Source organism: Cinclus cinclus, chromosome 27 (assembly GCF_963662255.1).
Source record: "Cinclus cinclus chromosome 27, bCinCin1.1, whole genome shotgun sequence".
In the NCBI taxonomy this organism is placed as follows: domain Eukaryota; kingdom Metazoa; phylum Chordata; class Aves; order Passeriformes; family Cinclidae; genus Cinclus; species Cinclus cinclus.
In genome coordinates this window covers 4,645,082-4,664,367 of record NC_085072.1, presented here as the reverse complement: position 1 = coordinate 4,664,367, position 19,286 = coordinate 4,645,082, and the positions used below count along the sequence as shown (strand labels likewise).

The 19,286-nt window shown below is 45.6% G+C and overlaps 1 protein-coding gene across 2 annotated transcripts; it reads right to left on the bottom strand.

The window, feature by feature from the left end:
* Positions 1 to 210: 210 nt before the first annotated feature.
* MAPK13 (mitogen-activated protein kinase 13) lies at positions 211 to 17,077 on the bottom strand. 2 transcript variants are annotated; one of them, XM_062509828.1, is made up of 13 exons: positions 16,825 to 17,077; positions 13,753 to 13,882; positions 13,346 to 13,404; positions 12,195 to 12,303; positions 11,147 to 11,176; positions 10,661 to 10,708; positions 9,628 to 9,742; positions 9,207 to 9,278; positions 8,637 to 8,716; positions 8,100 to 8,178; positions 7,025 to 7,201; positions 5,653 to 6,822; positions 211 to 2,741 (listed from the first exon to the last, which is right to left on the bottom strand). In XM_062509828.1, the coding sequence occupies exons 1-12, from the start codon at positions 16,941 to 16,943 to the stop codon at positions 6,767 to 6,769; spliced, it is 1,074 nt and encodes a 357-aa protein (XP_062365812.1). In that variant the 5' UTR covers positions 16,944 to 17,077; the 3' UTR covers positions 211 to 2,741; positions 5,653 to 6,766. The 2 variants fall into 2 exon arrangements, with proteins under 2 accessions (XP_062365812.1, XP_062365811.1); XM_062509827.1 differs by having other exon boundaries at positions 5,653 to 6,728.
* Positions 17,078 to 19,286: the final 2,209 nt, after the last annotated feature.

Here is a 19,286-nt window from a genome sequence, read left to right as displayed (position 1 = left end):
CCGGGAGCCGTCAGGCCACGGGAAATTAGGTGGGATTGTTGTCCTAGGCTCAACTGGGGTGTCTTCATCTTGGCAGCCCACTTTTTTTGCAGGACGTGTGGGGTCCCAGGAAGCACCCTGGAGCATCGCCAGGTGCCAGAGTCCGACCCGGCTACACTCCCAGAGAACCTTGGCCTGCCACAGTAAACAAGCAACATCAAACAAACGATGTAAATAGCAAGAGCCTGTATTTATTTTTTCGACCAGTATTTCAGGTGCGGGTGGCCTCTTCGCATGCAGAGGTGTGACAGGCTGGAGAGACAGAGGGACTGAGGGGATCAAACAAGGAAGAAGTTAAGTTGGCAACTGAGATAAGAATTTAGATAGGAATTGCAGAGGCTCCCACACTTACTTTTTATAGAGCATGCCACATACTTGAGCATATGTGTGTTCCACCTCCCACTCTGTGCAGAGTATTGCATAATATCACCATCTGAATTTATAGAATTAACTGTTTTAGAAGGAAGCAATGAATGCTGTTTTCCCTCATTTACAGTCCAACAGGAGGTCTTTTGTCTCTTAACTTATGTTAACCACAGAATCTGAGAGCAGCCAGTCTGTGACAGTTTGTTTTGCAAATACTCGGGTTGGGCCAGAGCTTGTTGCAGCTTTAAAAGCAAAGGTAAACATGTTACTTACTGCTGAACAGTGGTTGCATATCACCTTGGAAGTATATACTGTGTATATATGGTGCATACTTTTTAACAGATCTAGTATTTACATGTCAAAACTTGAAAATAAATTATAATCTATTCTTGTTTTGCATGAAAAATGATGTATCAAGGATTTAGAAATGAAGTCCCAATACTCTCACTGATTTACAAAGGATCTCACCCTCAGAAGAACAGCTGTATAACAGTATGGTCCTAGCCACGAAGGATAAACCCTAAAACAATCTATAGCTGCATTTACTCCTGTTTACATTTAAACAGTAAATAAAATAATTTCAATAATTGATGAGTAACTTTAAAGGCTGAGAGAACTGGGTTTGCTCAGCCTGGCAAAGAGAAGCTTTGGGGTGACCTAATTGCAGCCCTTCAGTACCTGAAAGGAGCCTACAATAAGGATGAATAGAGACTTTTTACAAGAGCATGTAGGGACAGGGCAAGGGGGAATGGTTTTAATCTAAAAGAGAGGAGGTGTAGATTAGCTAACAGGAAAAGAAAACTGTGATGCTGATAAGGCACTGAAACAGGTCCAGGGAAGCTGTGGCTGCCACATTCCTGGAATTCTTCAAGGCCAGGTTGGATGGAGCTCTAAGTAACCTGCTCTAGTGAAAGGTATCCCACAGCAGGGGACTGCACACAGATGTGAAGTCCCTTCCAACCCAAGCCATTCTGTGATTTTCCTTCTTTATGTGGGAATTTTAACTGTGTTTTCCTTGATTTTTTTTTTTGTTTTCTACTTTTTTAAAATATGACCAACTTTTGCAAACTCTTTCATTTTTAACCTCAATTATGAAACTTTATACTCTTAAATTTGCACTGGAATTAGCTTATTATAATCATATTAGGTTCCCTATTAAGAACAGTGGGATGAATAGTGCACAGAGATGTCCAGACATCTCTGATGGCTGAGGGCCATGTGTGAGAACATCAAAACAAGTTATTCATCATTTAGTTTTATATCAAAGCTGTGGAACTAATGCATTATTTGAAAAAGCATCCTGAACTTCTCTCAAATCCCAGAGGCACAGCTTAATTCAATTCCTTTGCTGTCCCAGTTTTTAAAGGGTGCCAGTGCAAAATTAGTGATGTTGCTTCAAATGAAAGCAGCAGCCAAGACACCTCAGAGTTAGGCACCTTCATTCATATTACAATTTTCTCCATGTTTATTCAAGCATATAAGACATACTTAAAAAGGGAAGAGAATTATCATTTAGAATTGAGATCTGACCCTTTTCTTTGTTGATTTATTAAGCCTCAAAACTGAGTTATGTTTCTATCTCTCTTTGGCTGTTCTGCTGCTGTTTTCTTCAGAATTGCTGAAATTAGAACAATTGCTGAACAGGTCATTTGTGCATTAAAGGTTTAAACCTGATATCTCAAAAGTGATAAGCTTCAGTTGCCATGTATTTTCACTGGAATTTTATGTATATATTTATAACCCTCTTCAGCCTCACTAACATCTGAGAGGTTACACCTGCACCCAGCACTACCTCCTCAGTGGTCCTTATTTTTTTTTAATCTCAATGCCCTCTAATTTTAAACTTTTTTTCAGTTGAAGACAGATCTGAAATGATGGTTTATGGCAAGAGAATTTTTATTTTTCCAGCCGAACTTGGCTAAAAGAAGCTAACTCCCTTTCATGTAACAGCAAATCAATGAGGGTTGCAGATATAATGTACTAACCCTTCAGTATTATTTAGTGGAGTGCATTCCAACAAGAAAGGAGAGCTAACTGAATCAGCTGTGAGCCAGCACCAGCTGAACCTCACATTAAAAGCTGTGTAAGCTCATGTGCTCAGAAAATGGCCTCGTAGAGAGAAATCAGGCAAAACATCCCCTAAACCACCATTCACCTGGAAACTCTGACATTTTCAGTGCAGATTTGGATTCAATGATCTTAATGGCCTTTTCCAACCTGAACGATTCCATGATAAGTACATTTAGTGCAGTGAGTGTCCATCCTTTTGGTGGAAAAGCAAATTAGTACTGGCTATTCTGGTCTTCATTCAGTCTTTCATGTTTTATTTCTCTCAGCTGTGAAAAGAAAAACAGCCATAATCACGTTTCCAGCCAGCACTCTGCTGACCCATGATACAGGAAAAATGCAGAGGATTAGGAACGCTTTCCCTGGTTGCTCAGGCAACAGCAAGACATGGGAATATGAAAAGGTATTACCATCCTTTGTACAGAATCTCACTAGAGTTCTCAGATGTGTTTATAATTTTATATGTTCTTCTTTCCCATTATCACATACTTAAAACATGAACATTATTTGTTTAGTCTGCTACCTAAAATGTGAAAATGTTAAATATGAAAACAGATGATGTGTCTTTTTCCTACAGAAATAAATAAGTAGTTTTCTAAGAGGCTGTGGAAATTTTCAGAACTGTGCACTGAAAGGTTTCTAGGTGGTATCCAAAACGCAGCTAATATTATCACTCTTAAAAAATCCTCTAATTTTGTGGCATATCTTAAGAAAATAAAATAATCATTCCTTCATCTGCTCTTTGTTTCTCACCTACATGTGCAAGTACCTAACAAATAGGCCCTGTAAAGTTGCAACTGCACAGACCTAATTAACTGTCAAAATTAACTTAAAGATTGTTTATAAAGGCTTTATTTTCCAAATTAAAAAAGAGATTCTTGGAAGTCAGAAATTAATCTAAGACTAGCAAGTAAATAGTATTCCAAGTTAGACATCTGTATGTTATCTGAGACAGGCACAAAAATTCCATCCATATATCCATGTCAATTTTTATCATACAAACTCAGTACAAACAGCAAACATATTTTTGGCTGGCCTGATTTATGGAATTTTGGACTGCTTAATAGCTGAGGGATTTTATCGCTTGTTTTTGTATTTTTAAGTATGTAAACTATACTTGTAATGAAAGGAATGTCCATGAATTATGTGTTAGTGTGAGTCATCCACTCAGCACTACTGCACCTCTGCATGAGGTAATTCCTGCCTTGACTCACGGTGTCTGTCAGGGTCACACACCCCCTCTCAGTTCTGGTGCTGATTTTGAAGGATTCCAGCCTTGGCCTGAGTCACTGGCTCTGTCAAGCAGGTGTTTTTCAAACTCCTTTCAGGAAATGTCAGTAGGATTTCCCCCACCTCTCCCTTCTAGTAGCTCATTGCTGTTCACTGAAACATGTCCTCAGATGCCAGGAGCTCTGGGATGGTTGGTCTGTACAGATACTCCACTGCCACCCTGCTACATTTTCTACTGTCTGTTTTGAGTTCTTGGATGATACATTCCAGAAAAAACAAATATGAATACACCTCCAGGGTTTCTGGGCTTACAGAGCACCTGCTCCCTACATTGTTGGGGTGTCGTGTGATCCTTTTGCAGTGTTCTGTCACTGTATGGGGTTGGTGGGTGAATGAGTGAAACCAGAGCATGGAGCCCACACAGCAGCTGTTGGGATTGCTCTTGCAATTTCAGAGCATTCAGGGTAAGTATAAACCTACTGAGAAACCCAGAACCCAGTCCCTGAAACTGGATGTATACTCAGCAGAAGGACTGATGCTGAAGAGCCTTTATGTGCTACCCCTAAAACAAGTGAGACTGATGTTTGTAAAATCTGTGTACCCTATTCAGTTCTGCTCACAATTGTTCTTCTCATACCTATTTGTATCACATGTCCCCAGTGCCTCTTCATGCTTGTCCTCTGCTCAGACAGACAATTCCCAAAGGGCTTTTTAAATTATTCTTTAAAACTATCCAAGTCCCTTTCCAACTACCAGCAGATTGCTCTGTAAATTCCTGTACTGTGAGGATGTTTTCTCCCTCAGCCATCAACTTTTCAGGTCTACCTATCCCCTTTTGAAGGAGGGCAAGACGATTAAGAAATACCCTGCATTCCCATTTACAGTGGTTCATGAGTTCTGTCTCTATGGGTTCTTTTCCTTAACAGATGACTTTGAGTTTAGAGATTACTTTCTGAAAGAAAGCTCTCTACTCTAAAGGTCTCCATAGACATACTCAAATTTGTCTACAAGGTTGAACTTTTAAGACTTCTCTGCCTCTCCATGTCCAGGATTGCATATAGTCTAGAGGGCAGCCTGCTTCACCCACAGCCCTGAAACATCTCTCTGTGCACTCACAAACACTCACCTGGACAGTGACCCTCCAGTGCAAAGCACTAAGCCTCATTTTACCCTGGCACAGGCAGCTCTAAACAACTGCAGCTCTCAGAGATGTTAATGGCAGCTGCAGAGGGCTTCTCTCCAACCTCTGTTTGAGATTATGGACATTGCAGCCAGGTCAGAGGCAAAAGGACAGTATTCCAGTTGCAGTTCGACAGATGCAGCTAGAACTCCCTTCTGCCATTCAAGGAAAAGGCAGGTTGTTCCTTAGCAAGAGGAAAGGATGAAGCCTAAATCTCATCAGCTATGTTTTTCAGGACAGAGGCAGCAGAACATTACTGCATATCCCCCAGCCTAGCTCTTTACAAAACACTGAATTTCCAGGGAATTGAGGACACATCACAACAGTTCTGTGCTCACTGTCCCTGCCCTAAGAGAGGAGTGAAGCAAAGGACCTGTACACAACCCAGAAAGCTATGAGCCAGCAGAAACCTCATCTTATCACCATGGACAGTCTGTGCAGCTACAGCAGGCAAACATCAACACCATCCTATCAAAAAATGCAGTCACTGCAGGCTTAGCCCCAGTGCTGCATGCCATGAGCTGCAACAGCAAGGCAGTCAAGCAACATGACATCACTGTGTCCAGTTCCCAGTGAAGAAGAGAGATCAGAAAATTCTGGAAATGTTGCAGTTTTCCCATACTTGTGGTCTGTACAGCAAAACTGAACGTTACTTAAGAAGAAAAGTAGAGAGTACTGAAAACAAACAAGCTAGCTAAACCAAACCAAGTCAGCAGCTACAGAAGAGGTGGGAGTTGAGAATCACTGTATGTATTACTGAGGTCAAATACCTTCTCAATACTTTTCTCTAGTCCTGGAAGCTCTGTGCTCTGATACAGAGAAGGCTCTGGGCACAGTTCCCTTGGCATAGAGTTTGGAATGATTGGCTGAACGTGCCTGATCACCATAGGGAAGAAGGTGCTGCAGTCCAAAGGTGTTATCGCAAGGAGCAGCTGTGCCTGCACGATCAAGTGACTGTATTGATAAGCTGTGGATCTGCAGATACTCCAGTTTTCAGCACAGGCTGAAAAACTTCTTGAAGATCCATATTCAAACTAACTTGTGCAGCTGCTTAGGACTCCCAGTCTGACACTATTGGAAGAGGCCTTGAATTCCCAGGCTATTTTTGCTGCCCGCAGTGAGGAGGAGACAGCATGGATCAAAATCCCAGGGAATGAAATAAGCAGGGGAAAAAATAATTTAAAAAAAAGAGGCAGTGGCTCTTTGGAGGGAAAGCATTTGAGCAGAATTGTATGTATAGGATGAGAGGATGAGTTTGTAGCTGCTCTGAACACAGGCTGATCCCCTGGTGCCCTGGAACTCTGTGACTGCTCAAGGAAGCAGGACACAGCCAGAGTGAGATTAGTTAAGGTCTTGTTATGCTGAAATTCAGTATTTGTGGTCCTTTTACTTAGGACTCACTTCCTTCTTCTTTACCTCATCCATAATTAATGTATTAAACCCTCTGCTTGAAAAGACTAATGAGAAAGAATTAAACCCCTCCTCTCTTAAGTGGACAAGTACAGGGAAAAAAAAAAAAAAAAACACCAGGTAAAATTCTCCCACTTAAAGTTTCAACACGAATATATTTGTCTTTTATGTTGAAAACTATCTGGGGTGCTTCCCCTTTAGTAGAACAAAGTCCAACGTCCACAGCACAGTGTCATCCTTGTGTTGGCATGTGGAGAGAGATCCCACAGGCCAAAAGTTGGCCACCAGCAATGCAGTGTGGAATGAAATTGATGTCATCAAGGAGAATTGAGTCCCAGGCACAGGTGCAGACATTGCTATAATGACATCCCGCTTCTTTTCTTTGAATCCTTCCGTGCAATGGGACTGAAGGTCAAGATCTCCTTGTAAACGTGCTCTTGAAAAACAGAACAAAGTAACCATGAATGTGTGATTTTAGAGGACACAAAAGTTGGAGTGTTGGATGTGCAGAAAAAGGCATCCAGTGGGAGCTGAAAGAGACAAAGGAGAGACAAAAAAGTCTGCTTGAAGAGCTGAAGGGATCTTTGCCAAATGCATAAAAGCAAGAGATCTGTGCACTACCACTGAGGCATCAGCAGGCAATCACAGCCTTCTCAGCATCTGTACAGGAAAGAAAGAGGGGTAGGAAGGTCCCACGCTAGACAGGAGCCTCAAAGAAAATTAACTTCTTACTTTTCCACTCCTCTATTGAAAGCTTTTCATGTTCCAGAGAATCATCATAGGAGTGTTGTGCCTCTGTCTCCTCCTCAATATCTCGGAACTGGTCAAAGTAGGGGTGAGCCAGGGCCTCTGTTGCTGTGAGACGCTTTTCCACATCCAGCTGCAACATCTTGTCCAGCAGGTCCACAGCTGTAGAGGATGGGAACAGGCCTAGGCAAGGTGCAGGGGAGCACAGGCACCCTGTGCATGAACCCTGCAAGAGCAGCACTGGTATTTCCAGTGTTTCATCTCCAGACCTGAACACTGAAGAGATTCCTCAAGCTGGCCAAAGCAGCAAGGAGCTCCCATCAGTGGAGATGCAAAGTCTGCCCAACAGCAGCCTCAGGGAGCTCTTACTAAGAGAAGCTAAATTGTACAGAAATAACAAACCAGACTTGAATAAGCCTTGCTGCACAGATTGGGCTGTAGAAACATGAGGAGTAATCCAGTAACCTCAAGATATTTTTCAGTTTTAATCATTTGCTTTCATTCAGAGCCCTGTGTCTCAAAGGAATCTTAACTTGAGTAATCTGTATAGAAACCTATACATCCCTGGTAAAGAGGAGGGCAGGAAACTCAGATGCTGTCTAATCTGTCAGCCCCATTCCCACTTGGTTTTAACATTTTAAAACTTTCTTCTATTCAGTTTCTACAAGAGTTTTACTTGCTCTTACCTCTAACCTACCTGGTAAGAGAGCTCTTTCTACGAGATTAATTCTTATCCCAAAAATTTCACATCGGCTCTCTATTAAGTATTGCTAGATCCAGGTATTCAACAAACAGGATTGATACTGTACTTAAAAATAATAATTTTAAAAAATGTAAATGGCCAAGAACAGCAGAACATCGCTACTGTAATGCCAAAAAAAAAACATAATTCTGCTTTTAATTTATACATATTTTCCCTGAGGAAGGGCAGGGGCACAAATTGCAAAGGAAAAAAAGTAGCAAGAAATTGTGAGAAGGAGAAATAAAGTTGGGGCTGTGGCAGTCAGCTTGCCTTTCTTCCAGCTGTGAAAACTCATGAGAAATGCTGGAGATTACTTACCCAGAGGATTTGCTTTAGGGAAAAGCACAGACAAATCCTTCTTGGGGATTTTTGGAAGGGACTTGATATAACTCTTTGCCTGAAAGAGGAAGGAAAGCACAGTTACTGCACCTGGACAGGTGTGAAACAGAGCTCTCAGTCTCATGGCTCTGATGAGCAAAGGCAAATGAAGAGAAGAACAAAGCACCCCAGATGTCCCATTTCAGCAAGCAGTTTACAAGGAACTACTTTTGTTGGTCAAGACAGAGAAATAGTTTTGTTTCAAGAGCCAAGCTGGAGAACAGAGAAGGTTGGTGGTGCTGGGGCATGAGGAACCTCATGTGGGAGTCCCTGCCAAACACAGCCATTCCCAATGCAGCAGCAGGTCCATCAGATGTGCCACCAGAACAGACAATGCCTTCCTTGCCCAGGGGAAAAGGCTGCTGCTGCACTTCCCTGCTGCTCTAGAGGCAGCACCTCTCCCATGCCAAACACAAGTGAACCCCTTCCCCTGACACCTTTCCCTGCAGGACCCAAATCCACAGGGAGCTTCCTTACCGCTTTGTCCTCCAGCTTCTCCAAGAAGTCCTCTCCTGGATTCCCTGTTACTTTCAGGATCTGGGTCAGTTGATCCAGGTCTGGCAAGCTGTGTTAAAGATCATCACCCTTTGAGGGGCAAACCCTGGACACCCCCACCACAGCTCAGCCTGAGAAAGTATAATTAGCTCATGATACAAACCCACCACAGTCACACAAGTAGAGATTCATTAGACTGGCAAAAAGAGCTCCAAGCTTTTCTTCCTGGCATACCATTTCCATCAACAGATAATTTTTCTGGCACAACTATGCCAGGACACACATCCGTGGGCTTGGAAGGATATGCAAAGCTTTGGGAATGGAGCTCTGGCCACACAAGGTCAAACAGCTGATGAAGAACCATGCCACCACAGAGGTGTATTTCTGAGGTCCCCTTCTGTTTTCCTCCCCAAAAAGACTGGTCCTTGTGATTATCTCCTGATAAACCAGACTGATGCCTGTTTTTTTCAGCAGCCTCATTCATATAAACCCTTCCACACACACCAAGAATTATTACTCTGCTCAGGGAAAAGGTTCAGCTTGAAAGGATACAGTCTTTTCCTTTAAAGAGTGTTTTCCCAGTCAGCATTTCTGCCATGATACAGCCAATAGACCAGATATCCACTGTTCAGAGAGAAAAAGGAGGGGAGGGGGGAAGGGAAGGGGAAAAAAAAATGAAAAAGGCAGCAGTGGTTGCCAGGGCTGTCACTTTTGCTGTTGCTTGCAGCAAACACTGATTTAAATTTCACTCCCTCCACCCTCCTCTGTTCTTTCATGCTGCTAAAATCTCTGCTTTCATCATTTCCTGCAAGCACCAGCTCTGGGAGTTGTGCAACACCTCTGGTATCTGCTCTACTCCAGGGAACACTGATGATAAAGAGGAAGAACAGATGGACAATTCTGTGAGATGTGAGCCAGCAGGATCCCCCAGCTCGTCACCAGGGAGTCACACTGCTGGGGCAGGGCTGCTCACCTGTCTGGTTGTAATGCATCCAATTCAGGATGACTTCTGGGGCTCTGTACCACCGTGTGACCACGTAGCCAGTCATCTCAGCATCAGCCTGTCTGGCCAAGCCAAAATCCAGGATCTGCAGTGCCAAAGGAAGAATAAGGAGAAGGGAAGGCAGAAGAGAAAATAGAAATCCTATGGGCAAGTGAGACTCTACTTGTAAGAGAAAACAGAGTAGCTCCAATCAGATAATAACAAAGCTCCAACTACACCACAGACATCCATGGGATGGTTCAAAGAATTAATATGTCTTAATTCCACTGTAAATTGCAAGCCCACTGCAAAACCTGTTGTCATGAGAAGACCCTGCTGAAAGGAGTAGTGCTTGTGCTCCTTGGAAGGTCACTGCCTTTCTTGAAGCTTAAGTTTCGAGTCAATGTGCTTTATTGGAGTTGGTCTGTGACCTGGTGGTGAAGGCATGCTCCCAGGTCACCCAACTCACCCTTTCCTATAAGAACACCTTGCAGGTGACACAGCATGGCCTCTCCCTCAATGCTGCAGATGAACAAGCTTGACCCAACCTTTATGGGCAGCAGAGCCACTCCCTGAAATACACATTACAGAAAATGCATGCTAGAGCATCATACCAGCCAGCAGCAAGCAAAACCTTCAGAGCAACCCTGAAAATTACTTTGTCTGGAATCACAACCACGATGTCCATGAGAACCAAAGGGCAGCTGCAGCTGAATGCAGTTACCCTTCAGGGATCCTTCACTTGCTGCAAGCATTGCTCAGCAGTACTGAATTTCTCTGGGAAGTCATTACACACTGCCATCCACGAGGATTAGAATGACAGAAGGCTCATTTGAAGTTTTGTGTCCTGATTCAGCAAGTGACATCAGCAGGGGAGTATTTCCCACTGCTGCAGCCGCCAAGGAACACAAGGTCTGGAATGGAGGCTCGGGAGGAAAGAGGAAACGTGACAGTGCCAATTTCCTGCTGGCAGAGCAGTTCCTCCACGAGCTGATGTGCTGCAAAGTTCTGCTTTGCCACCTACCTTCAGCTGGCAGTCTTCGTTCACAGCCAGGTTACTTGGCTTCAGGTCCTACAACACACAGGAGCAGAAAAATTGGATGTTTCAAGTTGCAATCCATCAACAGAACTCTCAGTTGAACCTCTGCTTGCCTTTGATGTGGTCCCATAACACCCCAGGTTCAGTATCAGTTCAGCAAATGACTGAATAAACACTATGCCTGCTATACTCTACAGCTTTAGATTGCTATTTGATTCTTTCCTGAAACAGTTTTAATTCAGAAAGCATCATAAAATGCTTCTCAGCTCATCAGAAAATACAGCATTTTCTCAAAATGCTGTATGTATTAGCAAATCCAAACATATATAGGGTGTAGGATGCAAAAGAGAGCAGACAGGATGGAAAATTAGAGCAGACAATGCTATTAGTGGATGGTTAGGAATGTATTAACTTTATGACTATGCTGTGTTTCTCAGACAAAAATCAGAATAAGAGCACACATGAACTTACCCTGTGGACGATGCCAGCTGAGTGAATATACTGCAATAAAAAGAGAAGCCATAATGTGATCACCAACAAAATTTTCTGTTCTCCAGCAGAGAAAGGAGAGCTACAAACAAGAACTTGCTGACAACAAACCTCTGCAGCCTTCTACACATCCCTGGTCCCTAGGGCAGCAGTTTAAAAAGAAATTTCTGCCCCAAATTACTGACAGTATTTACAGTGCTATTGCCAGCCTAAGGAAGATACATAGAGCAGAAGAGGAGGGATGAAGCAATAGTTCCTTAGAGCAAGTACAACAACAGCTTCAAACTGTCAAAGTCATCAAGGTTACAGCAGATGACATGAGAACATGGTTATTTTGGGTGTTCAAAAAATAGTCTCAGCCCAAACACAAGAAGTTGCAAAACTGATTACAGGGTTTTTAGCACATCAGTCAAACCTGTGTGTTCTTCCCCCCTTTATTTAAACTCAAGGTAGCAGTGACCTGGTAGAGGTGTGATTTAGGTGAACCCATTGATGTCTGTAAACCACTGCTGTGACTCCAGGTGAAGGATGTAAGAGGACAGCTGGAAAGCTCTGTCTCTGCATCCCAGAGTGTGCAGTGATGGCTTTCAGCTCCCTCAAAGCCAGTTACAGGAACATTCCTTCCTTACACTCCTGAACAGAAAATCCTTCCCTCTGTGTTCTCTCCTGAGAGCCCCTGTGATGGGTTCAGAGAAGCTCCTGCTGCTGCCAGTCTCTCCCTCTCTGCAGAGTTTTGCTGAGAGTTTGGGCAAGGCAGAGAGAAGCAAGTGCTGCCATGGAAGAGCCATCCCAAGGCCTGTGGCTTCTGATTGCTTTGATACCCGATGGACTGACGTAAGCAAACACTCATTTTATTGATGTGTGCTGGAACAGGAATGGTTCAACAGCCAATACCTGTTCTGAGGGGATGCCTAAACTCCCCTCATCCTCCTGTACAGTATTGGAGGGGAGTTTAGTTAGGGTCAACCCAGAGGTGACACACAGAGAGTTTAGTGACAGGGAGTCACTAAACTCCTCCAGACCCACCTACCTTCAGCCCTTTCAGCATTTGGTAGACCAGGTACTGGATCTTTTCATCACTGAATTCATGTCCCATGATCTTTTGTAAATCTGTCCGCATGTATGGCATCACCAGGTAGCTAAAAGGCAGTAAGACAAGGCCCTGAGTCTGGAAGAAAAATGCAGGGGACCAGGCTAGCCTTGTTCTCAATTGGTTTGGTTTTTCTGGCTGTGTAACTCACTGTAAGGAAGATGAGCTGTGACTATTCCTGGCTAACTAGCACATCCTGCAGAGAAGCTGGAATTTCAGCCTGTTCTGAAAATTGCTCTTTCTCCTCCCCTGAAGTCAGATAGCTGATGTCAGGTAAGAACAAGAATCTTCAGGATCCTGAATTAGTTTAGACCTCAAGTGAAGTTCAATTTTGGACGGCCTTTCACCACCCAGGAGCTGAAACATCGTACACAGCAAAGCAGCTGCATTGGCTCCCAAATTTGTCATTGTAATGTTCACCAGCCCTGCCTCAGAAAACAACATCCAGCTTCCTTCAGTACTTGCCTGCTGAGGCTGCTAATTAATTGATGGTCTTCCTGCAGGAACTGATCTGAGAACCTTCAAATGCTCCTCCTGCAGGCTGCTAACACTCAGCCATCAGCCAAACCCCAAACCCAGGCACACACTGCTCATCTGCAGTGATGGGGAAGGGAAAAGGACTTGTCCAACATGACCATGAACACGGAGGGAAAATGCCAAAAAAATTAATTGAGAAGAGCCAGAATCAAGCAGAAAAGGACAGACCTTTCAAATTCCAAGTTTAATTGTTCTGAGGCCTGATGAACAATACTCCCACTGTGAGTGCAGCCCCTTAGCTCAGCAGTCACCCAGTGCTAGCATGGATCACCCTACATGTGATGTACCATGGAATGTAACACATCCTCATTGCTCAGGTTGGTCTGTGCATGCTGTGGTGTCCCAGCTGTGAGCAGGGGTGGGATCTGTTCACGTGTTCTGGGTGTGTCAGCCATGGGAGCTGATGTGTGTTCTCAGTTCTCTGTGTTATCTGGGGATACCTGAATTCTAGTCTGGTCCCTTTGCACCTCAGCCCTCTCTGTTATGCTGCTGCTAAGACACAGCTGTCTTGGAAAATAGTTAAGTCTACACAGAGCAAACAACTCCAGACTTACAAGTCCTGGAACCCCTGGTAGGAGGCAGTGGAGGTGAAGACATCAAGCAACCCAATGACCTGAGGAAAGAGAGAAGCCCACATTTAAATCTGGAAAGTATTTGCTATGCACATGGTACTCATCAGCTCTCCACTGGCACATGCCAGTAAACACAGAGAATTCCATCTGAGGAACCCAGGGACTCCTCATTGATGCTGCATAAATGTTTTCCCTCTTACTAATACCTGGGCTCACCCATTACACATCTGCTCCAGCCTGGGCACAGCAAACAGGTCACAGGTAAACCCTGAGACATCCTGCACATACCAAATGTCAATTAAAACACAGGTGATGCCACTAAAAATGACTTGCTCCCAGGTGGCAAGGAAATACCCCTGTCAGCAGGAAGAGGAGAAATGAGCACTCACATTCTCATGTTGCATGTGCTTCAACAGCATCAGCTCTCTGTAGGCTCTCTTGGCAAAGATCTCTGACTGGAATGGACGGCACAGCTTCTTGATGGCTACTTTCTCCCCTGTCTTCTTGTCTATGGCTGAACTGCAGCAGGCAAATAAAAAAACCATTCTGATGTCAGCTGTATGTTTTAACAGATTCTGCAACCCCACAGGTCATCTCCTAGAGAAGAGCTGATTGCAGTGCTCGCAGAAGGGCAGCAGAGAAAGGTCCTTTGAGAGCTCAGTGGAGCTCTGCACACAGAGATGTTACCCTGTGTGGCTTTGGGCAGCAGACCACAGCCTGTGCTCTTTGAGGGATGAGGTGGGGCACCAAGAAAAACATGAGTGGCTCATCTTTTTTCCCTTCAACCTGCAGAAATGAGCTGGAGGTAACAGAGCTGAGAGAAAAGTGAAACACAAATGGTTAAAGGTCAGAATTAGTTCTAACTCTGCCTCCTCCTCCTTCCCTAATACATGGAGATAAGGAAATAAAGATACAGAAATTTTTGCTTTGCCATCTGCTTGGAGGTTGTTGTATTTTAGGGCAGGCCAGCTGCCTTCACTGGGTTCTGGAGCAAAGACAGTGGATGTCACATGTTGAAAATGCTACTGCAATTAATCCTGCTGTGTTCAGAATCCTTGATTACACATTCGCTCCTGTGTAAGAGAGGGTCTTGAAAATGAGACTCTTCTCTAAATCTGATGAAAACCTGGTACAGCAGCCATTGCTACAGGCACACTGTGTCATTCCTGCTGGTCACATTGGCTGTTTGCAGCTGGACATGGCAATGCTGTGACAGTTCCTCTTCCTCTGGAGCTCATTGCTGAGATTGCATGGGAGAGAAGGGAGGTCCTCAGACAGACAGCTGTAATTCAGGGCTCTCAGTGATGTTCTCCAAGGGTGTCTCAGCCCCTCCTTGACCCCTCCCAAGAGGCAAACAGATTAAAAAAAAAAAAAAAAAAAAAAAAGATTTTCCCTGTGGATTCCCTGAGCAGTTCCCACTACTTCAGAAATCCCTATCCCATCTCCTATGGGAATGGAAGAGCTGTAAATCATCATGTTTAATCCCATGGCTTCCAGCTGCATCCTCCAGCCTTGCACTGACAAATATTGAGTAGGAGAAGCAAGGGAAGTTCAGGAACAGCTGCACAAGACAGCTGAAGTGCTGAAGATGCTGCAGGGTGCTGTAGGAGGACTCTTAGTAAGGTTTTGTCTCTGTTTCAGGACTTCAGCAGATGTCAGCAGAGGAGACAGCACTGGTAAAATTTTTGGAGGAGCCAGGAAATAGAGGTAGAGACTCAGGCCAGGGAGTCAAACTGCAGAATCCAAGGCAGATTTCCTGATCAGAAGGTGCCCTCCCAGCTGCTGACCTACATCTAAACCCAGTACTCAACACAGGAGAGCTGCTGGTGGAGCTTGAGCTGCACAGCACAGACAGTGCTGGTTACAGCACTGCCATAATCCCAGCCCAGAGCTGATTCAGTCAATGCAGCTCAGAGATACCCCCATGCTCTCCCCAGCACAGATTTAGGGAATAGATGCAGTTTGGGTGACCTCAGGCAGACACTGCCCCTGCCTTGACTGGCAGAAGTCAGCAAGACCAGTGTTGGAGGGGGTCAGAAGATTCTTCTCTCACAAATACACTCAACTGGCAAATCACTACAGATTTTGACAAAATAATAAGGGTAGAAACAAGACTTTGCTGTTTCTCCTAAGTTACTTTCTCAGCTGCTCAAGAAGGTGTAAAAGCTGCTACTGCATAGCGCTGCAATAGGAAATTTTCTCAGCAATTCCCAGCAGAGGACAGCAAATCCTAACCCCACATTTTCTGCCTCAGCTTTGTACAGGAATCGGCACCCAGCCCTTCCTGCTGAGCTCTGTCCATTCAAAACCACCACGAATCCCTGGGCTGCTTCAACACCCTCCTCTCCCTCCCTCTTTGAGAGCTCCAGGGCAGCCAAGAGTTTTACAGGGACCAGTAAAGATTTCTTTTGATGCCTTTTTTCCCCCCTTTTTTCAGGTAAGCAAGGAAACTTGAAAGGATTTCTCTCTTTTTTTTTCTTTTTTTCCTGTCTTTATTTTTCTTCCTGATTTGCTCTGTGATAAAAATCAGAGAACACTGTACAAATATAAATTAGAAGTCAAGTCTAATCCTGCCTAATTTTGCAGGACTTCCTTAAGAATCTAAATGCATCTGGGCGGCCAAGGGGGTGCCTCTCTGTAAATTGGAAGCTGCAGGAAAAGGACAAAACCTGGGCACCAGGGTTTCAGGATTAGTGCCAGTGGCAGGCCAGACTTTGCCCGACGCCTATAAAAACAGACACACCTTTTTTATCATTATTTTTAGCTCAGCATATTATGAAATAAGGGCTCTATTCAGATACTATCAATGGACTGTTTCATATTTAGCCTTTCAGAGTTGCCATCTCTGGTTCATCAGTGTAAACCCAGCAATCCTGACTCGTGCTTGCTCTTGCTTCAGGCAGCTTTGTCCGGCTGAATAATTAACAGCAACTCCTGCTACTCTCTTGTGGGCTGGGGTTTATCATCAGCCATGAAGGAAGTCCCAGTCTGTTACTGGTTACTGGTCCTGGTTTACAGTAAGTCCTACTCACTTTATGATTTCAAACTAGAAGCAGTATCAGGGTGGGGGGGCTGCATTTTCCAGCTGCTTCCTCCCAGGCTGCCCAGAACCAGCTGCCTGGGGCTGAGCTTGTTCCATCTCCCACCTCTGTAATCACCCACAAATCTCTTCCAGACACCCAGGTATTCCCCCACCTCCTGTCTGTGTTGCCAGACAGGAACCTTAACGCAAGCTCGAGCCCAAAGCAACTCAAAATCTGCCTGACCCCAGCGCCGAGGTGACCCCAGGCTCGGCTGACCGAAAGGGAGAAACAGTTTCTTTAAGCGAGCGAGTGTCCAGCCGTGCGCTGGAACAGGAGACAACGTGCCCCCATCACACGTGCAAATGTCCTTCCTTAATGGAGGGGGGCTGCTCCTCGTTTCCCCCCCGGCACGGAAGGTGCGAGCAGGACCCCACTCACCACACGGAGCCGTAAGCCCCGGAGCCCAGCGGGTGCAGGGATATGTATCTCCTGGGCAGCTCCCAGAGCGTGTTGTTCACCTCCTGTCTGTAAAAGCCTCTTCTCCTTGCGATGTTCATCGCCCGACGGGTGTGGGACAGCCACCCCCCCAGAGTAGTGGAGTACGGGAGGGTTTCTGGGGTGAGAGCGGAACAGGGATGCTTCCTGCGCTGCTGAAAAAGGCTCTAGCAAGTTTCCTTCTCTTTTTTCAGCTGTTGAGAGCGTGAAGGGACATGTCTTTGGGCCCTCCTCCTTCCGCCTCCACATTGGCAGAGGTGAGGCATCAGGTTTCCTGACACGCCTCGGTGCTGTGCAGGTGCCTCTGGGCTCTGCTGCAGGAGGGGAGCAGCCGGCCCCGCTCGGGCACGCCTCTGGCAGCCCCTGTCATCCACAGCTCCCGCTCTGCTGCTCCATCAGCCGAGAAATATCCTCACGGGGTCGGACAGGGGCTCGTGAAATCCCTCCTCCAAACAAGGGGATGAGTAAGGACGCGTCGAGCCGGGGAATCCGAGGGACAAGCCACAGCATCGCGTCAGACACAGGGACATCCTTCTTTCAAAGCCGATGGACAGCTCCAGGCTCGTGACAAAGGGCACCGCGGGGTCACATCGACGGCGATTTTCTCCCAAGCCCGGCTTCTCTGCAGCGTGGGGAGGTGCTGAAAGTAGCCTGAGGTTCTCCAAGCGACTGCTGCGAGGGGAGCAGCTGTGGGATGGGAACATCCCCGGGATGGGAACATCCCCAGAACGATTTGTGCCCCAGGCTTTGCTGGGTGTGGTTTCATCTCCTGCAGCAGCTCTCAGCCCTGCCTGGCTCTTCTTGGACACGGCAAAGCCCGCGTTCACTGCCGTGTCTGAGAAGGATCACTCCTGGTAAGCAGAGAGCGCCTCAACATTTCACTCCAGCATGAGGAGACTCAGGTGGGGCCCCCACACAGGAGGTGCATCCTCCCCACTCCCCCAAGGAAGTGACTAAGCCGAGCCTTACCAAGCCAGCCTAGCTGCTTGCACAGTGTTCTACCCCCAGCAGCCCTCCACCCTGCCCAGAGCCTCTGCTCCTTCCATACAGGTCACCTGCAAAGGTGTCCCCACAGGAAATGCACAGTCAGGGGGGCGGGGAAGATTCACTGTGCCTGCTTTATGTGCAACCACTGCACCGGCCCTTATGCTCCTCAAGCAGCCCCAGAAGAGCCTGCTGTCCATAAGCACAAACAGGGACAAGGGGCCATGGCAATATCTGTGCGGACATCAGCCCTGGCTGCAGCAGCACAGCCCGGAAATAACCCCCAGTTTGGCCGGGTCTATAAATACATCTGTGAGCAAGAAGTGTCACAGCAGTGTCCTGGTCCTTAAGCAAACGTGTAACTCCTCGGTTATTCGATGAACACAACCCCGCTCAGCCGCTGGTGCGAACCAGGGCAATCAGCGCCCAATTAGGGAGTCCTGAATAGCTGGGGCGAGTCTGGGCTGTTCTGAGATGAGTTAACTTCAGTGACCAAATCAAACAGGAAACCTCAGAATCATGGAAACCTTGAGGCTGGAAAATACCTTCAAGGTCAAGTCTAACTGTGAGCAGAGCTCTGCTAAGTCCACAAAAAAAAAAAAAAAAAAAAAAAAAAAAGTGGGATGACCCAAAAATCCTTCTCCAGGCACTCTCTACAGTGCAGCTGGGGACGATGAGCAGGGTTACAATTTTGACCATGCTTCTCTTCTAGTAATAAACATTTCAGCATGTTTATTGCTGAACTCCCAAGCATGTTATTCCCACCTGCGATGGCCCCATCACCTGCTGGAGCACATTTGCAAGTGTTGCACACTGACTGTTACACGTTAACTTCATGAATTCAGTAATTTGATTTTTATAGATGTAGTTTACTTTTTTTCCCCAGTTCAGTTCTCACTGATTCTACACGTTTTTTGCTGATCAGGATATATTTTAACAGCACATTCTGGAATTGTAAGTCTTGGGTGTTTGGGATTTTTTTTTTTTTCTCCCAGAAAACAACACAACTGGTCCTGTTCAGGCTTCCCCCCTCCCAAACCTAGCAAACAGCAAAAGTGAACAGGAAGGCTCATGGAGCTGAGAGAACACCCCCAGCACTGTTCTTTATCTTTCTTCGTATCAGCTGCTGTGGGAGTGGGGAGCAGCTGCCTGGTTGGGAACAGCACCACCTCCCTTGGTTCAACAGGGCCTAGAACTTCAGTGATTGTGGGTTGTGTGTGAAGAACAGCTCTGGTCAGCCCAAGTTCTTCTGAGGGAGTCACACTGATACACAAGAAAAGCTCCACTCTGGTGATCCTTCCACCACTAACTAGATAGCAGCTGAAGAGGAAAAAAGGAATCACTTAAATAGCAAACAAACACAACCCAGTCCTACTGGGGGAGGGTCCCAGGTCCAAGGAAGCAGCAGGACTCTGCTCTGT